General features: G+C 37.2%; 1 protein-coding gene and 1 pseudogene across 3 annotated transcripts; both read right to left on the bottom strand.

The window, feature by feature from the left end:
- Positions 1–235: 235 nt before the first annotated feature.
- LOC103344114 (homeobox-DDT domain protein RLT3-like) lies at positions 236–3,385 on the bottom strand. 3 transcript variants are annotated; one of them, XM_089051413.1, is made up of 6 exons: positions 3,029–3,385; positions 2,416–2,686; positions 1,696–2,310; positions 1,024–1,128; positions 717–936; positions 236–609 (listed from the first exon to the last, which is right to left on the bottom strand). In XM_089051413.1, exons 2-6 carry the CDS (start codon positions 2,560–2,562, stop codon positions 587–589), a joined length of 1,110 nt encoding a protein of 369 aa, XP_088907539.1. In that variant the 5' UTR covers positions 2,563–2,686; positions 3,029–3,385; the 3' UTR covers positions 236–586. The 3 variants fall into 3 exon arrangements, with proteins under 3 accessions (XP_088907539.1, XP_016652740.2, XP_016652741.2); XM_016797254.2 differs by having other exon boundaries at positions 3,014–3,066; XM_016797255.2 differs by having other exon boundaries at positions 236–533; positions 3,014–3,066.
- Positions 3,386–7,158: 3,773 nt separating this feature from the next.
- LOC148917966 (uncharacterized) lies at positions 7,159–10,638 on the bottom strand (annotated as a pseudogene).
- Positions 10,639–10,697: the final 59 nt, after the last annotated feature.

The raw sequence follows: 10,697 nt of genomic DNA, 5'->3' as shown, positions 1-10,697 counted from the left end.
CCCCAATGAAGAAATGCAAATTTCAATAAACCAACAAGTCTTTGGCAACAAACTTTGAGGTCGAGGATATTCAACTACAATAAACATTGTTCTAGCTACAACAGATTATCACAAAGATGACTTTCAAATCTTCTATTTAACAAAAAAAAAAAAAAAAAGTATTTTGTTTTCCCTTACAACAATGTACATTTGACAACATTTTATTCCTGCTTTAAAAAACTAGAACAAGCATGCATTAACAAAATCTGAGTTCCTCCATTGACTGAGACAGTAAAGAGGCTGCCATATTCTTCACAAGCGAATATAGGATTAACGTGAGGATATTTCTCTGGAGCAGGTTTCAGTGATATGAAACTCTTGTATCTATTAAACGTCCAACTTTCCTTCATGCTGTACATCTAACGACTCAATGGCCATATATGGCAACTAAATAGAAAACTTGAAGCATAGCTTCATACAAAGTACCACGGTTTCAAAGCCTGCAACAGTTCCACTGATCTGGCAGTACAATGGACATATAAATGCTCCTCAATCTGTCAAAAAAATGTGGGATTGAATTTGGCTAATCTACAGAAAAAAGGCGGTGCTATTGCTTTGGAGCATGATTCCCTGAAGTAAAAGAAGCTTTTAAGATGGCGAAAATTTGAAAAGCTATGAAAACAATTAAGAAGTCACTCAATTGTCAAGCACCAATCTGCATTATATTCAATCATTACCTCTGACACTAATTTCCAGCCTTTTCTGAGAATGGGCTCTTTCCAAGTATGGAGCAATTAAGGCATCCAATCTCACCAACCAGAGTGCAACTGCAGATGTTGTTTGGGGCATACATGCAAAGGACACAATCAGTTCTTCACTAAAATTACAAGAACCTTGCTCTATATTGCATTCATATAATCGGTCCTCGTTGATGGCACCAACAAAATCACCAAGAACCTGCACGAGTAAACAATAAAGAAACTGATGGTTCCGACTAGAAAATAAACAAAAAATAGATAGTGTGAAAAAAGGAAAATAGAAAACCTGCAAAAGCTCAGCCAAAGATGAGGTACGTCTTAGTCGTTTCACCCATAGCTTATGAGCAGATTTTTTCCAAGCACCCAACAAAGCATCTTCTGGCATGGCTGACTGCACAAAGCAGAGGGAGGTGGAGATCAATATAGCACGGAAAAACATTAAAAAGTTTGGGGCGAATAGAAATGTCTTCGATATATAACCTAGAAAACCTGTTTTAACCATCCGACAATCAAAAGGTTCAGGCCCCAAAATCCAACTAAAATAATCCCACTATTTATGGCCAGCTACCAGAGGCCCGAACAAATCAGATAGGGCAGGTGGATACTAATCAACCATTCTGCTACATTCACAGCAGTATGCCTTTTCATCAATCCCTTCCCCGCCATCCCGCATCCCTTCGCTCTAAAATCTTATTGCACTTCAGGGATTTTCTCTTCTTTTTTTTATTATATAAAAGCTATCAGATTTGATTGCGCATAAATCTCAAAAGTCACATTCAAATTATCCAAACCATGAACACTTAATTCATTCCTAGGTTGATCCTCAACTGAAGTCCTATTCCCCTCCAGTCTATCAAAGATATGTGTAGCTTGAAATCTTTTTAACTGGAGGACATCTTCATTACTATAACAAACAAATATCAGAAAATGCAAAGCTAAAATCCAAATGATGGGTTACCTCAATTGCATGCATCGCAGCTTTTAGTGATTGGATCTGTGATGAGAGGACCTTATGCTTAGGAAAAGTATCACTCGCTTCTTTCTCCTTACATGTGGCTACATGGATGGCATACCTTTCTTCCAGGTCAAAATGAAGCTCAAATGTTGTATGGCAAATCCTGCAGTGCTTCTCATCTCTCCAATACAAATCATGACAACTTTCACATCTAGTAAGTGTATCAAAATATGATCGTTTACCATGTTTGACAGCATTAAGATCTAGGTAAAAGGAATTCCATAACCATGAATCAAATGCTTGGATTCGGCTCCATTTCCATTTCTGTTGTTCTCCTTTCTTTCTAACTTCAAGAACCACAACTCCAGATGAAGGCAGAGAATCATTTGCAATTCCAGATAAGTTGTTGTCTACATCAGATACTGGTGAATAAGTGTCTTCTCTAACACTATCCAGCTCAGATTGATCAGATTGCGCCAAGTTGTCAATTCTATCACTATTTACCATTCTACTTGACATCGCTTGGCACAGAAACGCTATTCGTTTCTCCAGGGATTCAATAAGAAGAGCCTCTCGTTTACCCCTGTCATCCAAAACTGACAACAAAGCACACAGAGCCTGCATTTGGTTTAAGAAAAAGCAAGTAAATATTATAACTTATACAAGGTCAAGCAATATGTACTACAATCACATTGATCGTATAACAAAAATTCAGCAGAATACCTCTTCTGTATCAATCACCTCCCAGTGACCATCTTCTGAAGATTCGAAATAAACCCTTCTATGTCCTGGGTCATATGCATTACAAGGGCCCAGGAAAAGCCAGTATCTATTGTATCTACGATCAGATCCCAAGTCTTGACAGCACATAGTAACATCTAATGATAATTGAAACTTACTTGCCAAGTCTTGACAGCACGTTCGGTCCCGCTTGAGAAGCTGGAAAACTCCATGTCTTCCTCACCCAAGTAAAATCCTAGTTTTGGGATGCTTCCTGTCAAATAACAGGAACATTATATTAGAACAAGTCGAAATCACAAATATTACATCCAAAAACGAAGCAAACACTAGAAAAGGAAATAACCACACAAACCCAGTTACAGGAAAAGAAAAGAAACAAAAGTTAACAACTTTCTATACTAAAGACAAAGTTAATACCCCCTTGTAAGTCCTAAAAAACTGTATGCTGCTCAGTTTTCAATTTGCCAAATTTAAAAGTACCATTTTACAATTCAAAGACAACACTAAATCATAAACAAAACACAAGAAATGAATGATAGACTCCGAAAAATCAAAACTCGCATTTCAAAAGCGAGCAGACCTGCATAGCTCGGACCTCTTCACCTTCCGACCCCTTCCTCAAAGCATTTCTGCTCTTCTTCTTCTCCTTCACTTCCGGAACGGCAGACACCTCCTCAATCTCCTCCTGAATATGGTCCAATTCTACGGCTCTGGAACTCGACCCTGTCTCCGACATCAGAATTTTCTCGGTCAAAATCTGCAACAACCCGACGATGTGGGCTAGGCGGGGCGGCTAGGCGGGGGCTAGGCGGCTGGGCGGCCTCCTAGGAGGGTTAGGTCTTTTTACGATGCCGAACCTGGAGGACGAAGCAGCCGAAACGATCGGAGCTTTGAAGAAAACCAATCGGAGCTTTAGTTTGATAGAAAAGCGAAATGGCTGTCACTGCGAGTGCAAGCTTCGTGTTAATATTTAAAGAGTATCGCCGTTCGGCTATACGCTTAAAATATTCAAATATATTAAAATTTAAAGAGTCTAGCCGTTCGGCTACACCTTTAAGATATTCGAACACATTTAGACAGTCTAGCCGCGCGGCTATACCATTGAAATATACATTTCTGTCATATCGTTTTAAGTTTTTGGGGCTAGAGTTATTTCTGCAATTATTTTCTTTATACAAGCGATATTGGGGAAGGAAAATTTAAATTCTTTCTGATACCTCTCATTCTAACGATTTCTAACAATCTAACTATTAGCCCATTGGGAAAGAATAAAAAAATGAATTTGATTTATAACAAATAATACGGGTTAAACCCATAAATACAACAACAAAAAATAGGGATCCGCCAACATTTTGTGGATCAAAGAAGGTTGAATTTCATAGTATAAAATTGCTTGGGATTGCTTTTTTTGGCCAAAAACCTGATTCACTTTAAAGTTAAGCAGTTTAAGGTGTTTGGTAAAAATAAAATATCCCAATTATTTTAAAAGAAGTGGCCTTGTGACAGCAGCTTTTAAAAGCAGACTCTGGGTTTCTTTTCAAAGCTACTTTCAAAAGAAGCGGAGATGAACCGTTCATGAATTTTTTTAAATTCCAAAAATACCATCATTCATTTTAAAAAATGACACCAACTCTACTTCCACATCCAACTCCACCACTTGCACCACCACATTCACTACCTTCACCGCCATTGCCACCACCTCCTCCAAAGCCTCCACTTCCACCGTCATCTCCACAACCAACACCACCACATGAGAATATATTGGGAGACGCACATAAATGAGATGCCTTTCTAGATTCTAACCTTATGAACTGCACAAGGAGCTAGCTCAACTAAGAAATGGTTTTGGTCATATAAAAAATTTCTTAGTCAACACCTTTTCTGGATCACCCCCACCTTTAAACATGTTATAGGTGTCTCGCATAACAGGTTTCGGATCTTGGCCAATCCGCATTCATCTGGTATGTGGTTAGAAGAATTATATTAAACTTTTCACTCAATACATGGGAGTAAAAGGCACTTAAAAAAGTGTCACCTAGAATTATACATTCACTCATAAATATACTTGGTTATGCTTGCTCCTACATATGGCCAAAAGTCACTAGCTCAAAACCTACTTTAACTTCATCCATAATCTTCCTCAGATAAAAAAATAAAATAAAAACCTTAATTTATACTTTTATTCCAATGACATATCTAAGGCTAAAGTGACACACTTTTTTTTTTTTTTCTACATCAAGTATTATTGTTTTTCAAAATTTAATTATCTAAGTACCTAAAAAAATCATATGGAAATAAGAACCATCAAAGAACTAGTTCCTATCAAGATAAATTCATAGTGGGAAGATTGATCTATTTGTCACATACTCGACCAGATTGATTTACAACATTTTCAACTTCTCAAGCATTCACAAACTAAAGAAAATTAAAGTTACAATTTCAAGCATTCCAATTAAAGTTAAACTTCTCAAGCATTCACAACCTCAACTTCTCAAGCATTCCAATTCCAAATCCTTTAAAGTTACAAACCAAAAGGAAAATGCAATGCAAAATGAATTAGAGTTACAACCCAAAAGAAAAATTCAATTCAAAGTTAATTAATGTTATAAACTAAAAGGAAAATGTAATGCACTAATGTTACAAATTAAAATTACAAACTCAAGTGTTGGTGGTGGTGAGTGGATTTGAAGGACCTCGTTATATTGTTTGAGGACCAATGCAATCTACAAAATGCAATTTTTTTTATTTATTAAATATAATCGCGGTTTGCGGTAATCGCAAGTTTTGAAAATCAAATATCCTAACAACAACCGCAAATGCAGTTCGGTTCTTCATACCGCAAATGCGGTTCGGTTTTTCGCGATTGCGGTTCCATTGTGGTAAATTGTCGTTGGTTTTGCGATTTTTAGATCTAAAATGCCACCCCTACTTTTTTTTATTTAAAAAAAAAAAATCTCTGATTTTCTTTTATCGATAAAAGTAGTTTAGATCATTATCCATTACTATTACTTCATGACCCCAGTCTCCATTGTCCCATTCTGATTTTTTACTTTTCCACAGTTTTACCCATATAAAGAATTTAGCATTTTCCCGTTTAATACTTGTATTATACACGTACGTATATATTTTCAATAATACTTCCATTTTCCATGCACGTTTTAAAGACTCGGTACAATACACGTTTTGTCAAAAGCAAACATACAATGCATTTATTGTACACATACGTACGTATTTTTCATTTTTAATACACGTGGTTTTTACAACATTTTCAATAATATACACAAAATTCACGTATTATACACATAAATTTCACATATTATATCATCAAAATAATATATATTAAAATATTATATAGTGGCCGAACTTTTCAGTTGTAACTTGCCAAAATTATGCCGAATAAAATACGTACAGATTTTCTTCTTATTTTTCCCGTTCCGTATTTTACTAACTATGAAAGAAACTGAGTGGCTGATATTATTTCTTCTTGTGAGAAAAATGCAAGATGGTGATTTTGCAATCCCTTTGCCAACGAGAACAACAATTTCAAACAAGGTTTTATGGGTATAGTAGTAAGAGAAGTGGTAGTTTTCTTCATGTAAAGTGTTGTTTGAAAAGTGAAGCAATTACCAAGACCACTCCAACCCAGCATGGCAATTCTCTACAAAAAATAATGTGTGCGGTAACATTATTTAGTAGCACTCTAGAGACCGATATATATCAAAGGCAAACATTCTCACGAAAAAAAGAAGAAGATAAAATTGAACTCTCAGATTGATTTACTGTGAAATTTCTCTCTTTTCAATATATGCTTTGGATATGTTGAAACTTGGAGCCCCAACTCACTTTGGCCAACTCCGAAATCGGGGGTACTTTTCAAGTGTTTTGACTCATGGCAAACGCCATTCAAGTGTTTTAGACCGCCTAGGCGTTTGGAAAATGCAGCAACAAGCTAGGCGTTAAGAAACCTGACTTTCATAATAAAGCCCAAGATATAAAGAAGCGTAGAAGTAATCACTCTACCGGCCTTTTGAAAATGCAGCAACAAGCTGTGCATTAAGAACAATCACTTAAGTGTGAGGAAATTCTTGGTCTTAACGCAACTTAAAAGAAACAGAAAATTATCGAAGACCATTCTGCACTTAAACTGTACATCGCAAAACATATACATGACTATTAACGCAAGATCAATGGTCTATCGGCTTTTATTGCCTCCTTAGCTAGTTGCTCATCAATCCCAGAAGAGAAGTCTTTACTTTTTGCTAGTTACTTGGCCATACAAACTCTGTTCAACCTCCTATCTCCAACCGTTTTTGCTTCGAAGAGAAATCTTTCACGTGCATCACATAATACATGCCTAGCCAATCAGTATTCTAGTTCTGTTTTTGCATTATTTAGGTGAGTTCACAAAAAATGATCTCTGATCTCTAAGATTACAATGCATCTACTTGCATGTAGGGTTATTTTCTGTATTATAAAGTAGGGTTTTTATTTTTTATGCATAATATAGTAGGGTTAACATGAAAGAGTCGGGTGATTGTAAATGACACATGATCTCCATGTGAAAAGCATAGCGCAAAATGTGGAAGACCCCCACATAACATTGATTGATTGTGACTTGAAACAACTCAGTATGCAAAGGGGTCATTGGAGCATTTCAAAATTTTACAACTTGAATTTACAGTACAAGAGGCGGAAGAGGGTAAAGTAGAAACTTGTTGAGCTTTGTCATCGCTTGGGGCAATACTTTGTATGCAGGTTATCAAGCTTCTCGGCATACTCAATCTGAGTTGCCTCATTGTCCAACACTTCATCCCATATCTTAACAAGATCTGTTTGCAAGGTTATTGGGTTAGTATAGGATATGAAACTAATGGAAAATATGAATCATAAACCCTATAAAAATGGGCAGGATGACTAACAAATCAGAAAATATGGAACGATTCAATCAAGACACAGTGCAAGCATTACGATCGCTGAGACTGATATACCACATTGATATAGGTATACTCTACTTTAAAAAAAACATTTGAAATCCAGGAATTCAACCGTAAGCTTTTGAAAATCTCAAGGAATTTAAAACAGATGCATGCATACCAGCGTTGTCTGAGGATGAAAGAAACATGATGAGTGTGTCAAATCTTGGAACCCTGGTTAAGTTGTCCAAATAATTGACAGCCAAATCCATTTCTTCACTGACAAAGAAATAAATCAAAGGTGGGGCCATAAGCATTTTATCAAGCTCAACAAGAAAACATACATATCAGACATAAACATTACTTTCACGAAAAAGGTTGCCACACACTTGATAATGTCAAGAAGTATGGGAACAGTCAAAGCATTTTTGAATATCTGCGGCAATGCACTTGGAGATATAACTTGTATAGAAATAACACAAAAAATAACATGAAACAAAGTAACAGCATAAATGGAAAGTCAGAATGAGTGATGATTTCTTAAACAAATACCAACTGCATTCACAATCCTTTATGGACATTTGAAATTGTTCAAAAGGGACACAACAAATGGGGAACTTCTTGGATGGCCCCTAGCATGCGAAGCGGATAGGCAGACGGACAATGCAATTACTGGTAATACTCTGGCAACCATCCAAAGAGGACAATAGACGAGACTAGTAGAATCTTTGCGGTGGTCAACCATACGAATGACCACCATGCAAAAAGAACACATTCATGGTCACTTACTTTGGGATAACAACGAACATATGAATCTTGCATTTTGGCAGACTATATTTTTTACAGTAAACCACATGAATACTTTTGCAGACCTTCAACAGGCTAGTCAGCGAGCGTTATCGCGGATAATCCTCACCAAGAAACCTCAAATTGATATGCGAATTTGGTGGTGTGATCTTTTCCTACTGACCTTGACTCGGAAGCGGCTCGAGAAGCAAGCTCTTGTACCGACGCCTTCACCTCTTGCTTCCTAGTTGTGTTATTTCTCTACAAAATTATCATAATAAAGACTAGTTCAAGAGACTAAAAGACACAGATGCCAAAGAAATAAATAAAAGTTTAAAGCAAATAAGAAGATAAAGCCATTGAATCCAGATAACATGGTAGGAGTACACAACATATAAGTCTGATAAGAAGCTATAAAGACAAAAGCAATTAATAAGGTTCATAAACAAGTCTATCTTACTTATTCACCTGTAACTAAGAAGACACTTTTCTTAATAATGACAACAAAACACTTTTCTTGACACCTTAGTGTGATCTTGAACTGCCGTCATTTTTGTTATTTGAGCACTGCTGGAGACAGGCTGGATGCTTTGTCCGTTCACTTGGGTATCCAACTTTCCCACTTTCTGCATTTCTTGTACAAAAATTTTCCGTGCTCCAGATGCTTTCTGCAGAATTGTCTGGGAATTAACAATTCAAATGAGTCAATTTAATATATAAATGAACTGGTAGATGAGCATGATATACACCATCAAACAAAACACAAGAAATGAATGATAGACTCCGAAAAATCAAAACTCGCCTTTCAAAAGCAAAAGCAAGCAGACCTGCGTTGCTCGGACCTCTTCACCTTCCGACCCCTTCCTCAAAGCATTTCTGCTCTTCTTCTGCTCCTTCACTTCCGAAACGGCAAACACCTCATCAATCTCCTCCTGAATATATATGGTTCAATTCTATGGCTTTGGAACTAGGCCCTGTCTCCGCTTATCAGAATTTTCTCGGTCAAAATCTGCAACAAGCCGCGATGTGGGGCTAGGCGGCAAGGCAGGGGCTAGCGGTGCTAGGCGGGCGCTAGCGGAGGCTAAGCGGCTAGCGGTGGCGGGCCTCCTAGGTCGGTTGGGTCATTTTACGATGCCGAATCTGGAGGACGAAACAGTCGAAACCTAAGAAAACCAATCGAAGCTTTGAGTTTGATAGAAAAGCGAAATGGCTGTGATTGCAAGTTCAAGCTTCGTGATAATATTTACAGCGTATAGCCGTGCGGCTATACTATTAAAATATTCGAATATTTAAAGACTCTAGCCGTTCGGCTATACTTTTAAAATATTCATTTACCCTTAAAATATACATTTTTGTCCTATCGTTTTAAGGTCTAGGGCTAAAATAGCACTTTAGCCCATTGGGCCAGATTTATTTCTTCAATTATTTTATTTATACAAGCGATATTGGGGAATTAAAATTTAAATTATTTCCAATACCTCTCATTCTAATGATTTCCAACTATTAGTCTATTGTGCAAGAATTTAAAAAAAAATGGATTTTATTTATAACAAATAATATGGGTTAAAACCATAAATACAACAACAAAAAATAGAGATTCGCCAACATTTTGTGGATCAAAGAATGTTGAATTTCATAGTATAAAATTGCTTGTATAGGAATTTACTTTTTAAAATGTATCCATAGTAATTATGAACTAAACCCAATTACAGCCTTTTTTCTCATTGCACTTGACAACCCTTATCTTTTGCTATGAGATATATCAGTCCGCAATGTATTCTATGCAGATGAAAAATTGGGTACAAAACAGTCTAACGAGACAATGAAGAGAAGTTTGCAGCTCTGTTTTGAAATAAATTGAAGGTAACATAAATCATATGACGTTGATTTACGAACTATTCTCAATGAGAATTCAAACAACATGCGTTACATGAGAATTAGTATCTCATTCTTAGGCCTCGTATAGGAATTTGTTTTCTTCCGCCAAAGACTTGCTTCACTTTAAAGTTAAGCAGTTTAAGGTGTTTGGTAAAAATAAAATATCCCAATTATTTTAAAAGCAGTATCCTTTTGACAAGCTTTTAAAAGCAGACTTTGGGTTGCTTTTCAAAGTTGCTTTTAAAAAAAGCAGAGATGAACCTTTAATGAATTCTTTAAATTCCCAAAATAACATAATTTATTTTAAACAATGACACCACCTCCACTTCCACATCCAACTCCACCACTTGCACCACCACATTCACTGCCTCCACAACCACCACCGCCACCACCACAACAACCACCATCTCCTCCACCACCTCCACCACCACCTCTTCCACCTCCACCTCCACCATCGCCACCACTACCACCACCTCCTCCAAAACCTCAACATCCACCACCACCACCACCACCATGCTGCCATTACCACCACTAACACCTCCACCCCCACCACCACCACCACCACCTCCTCCAAAACCTCCACATCCACCATCTCTGCAACCAGCGCCACCACCACCACCACCACCATGCTGCCACCCCACCACCACCACCACTACCACAACCACCAGCTCCACCTTCATCACCACC

Source organism: Prunus mume, linkage group LG4, assembly GCF_029339155.1.
Source record: "Prunus mume cultivar Tortuosa linkage group LG4, ASM2933915v1, whole genome shotgun sequence".
Lineage (NCBI taxonomy): Eukaryota > Viridiplantae > Streptophyta > Magnoliopsida > Rosales > Rosaceae > Prunus > Prunus mume.
The sequence above is the reverse complement of the archived record's forward strand: the minus strand, read 5'-3'. Positions and strand labels throughout refer to the sequence as shown.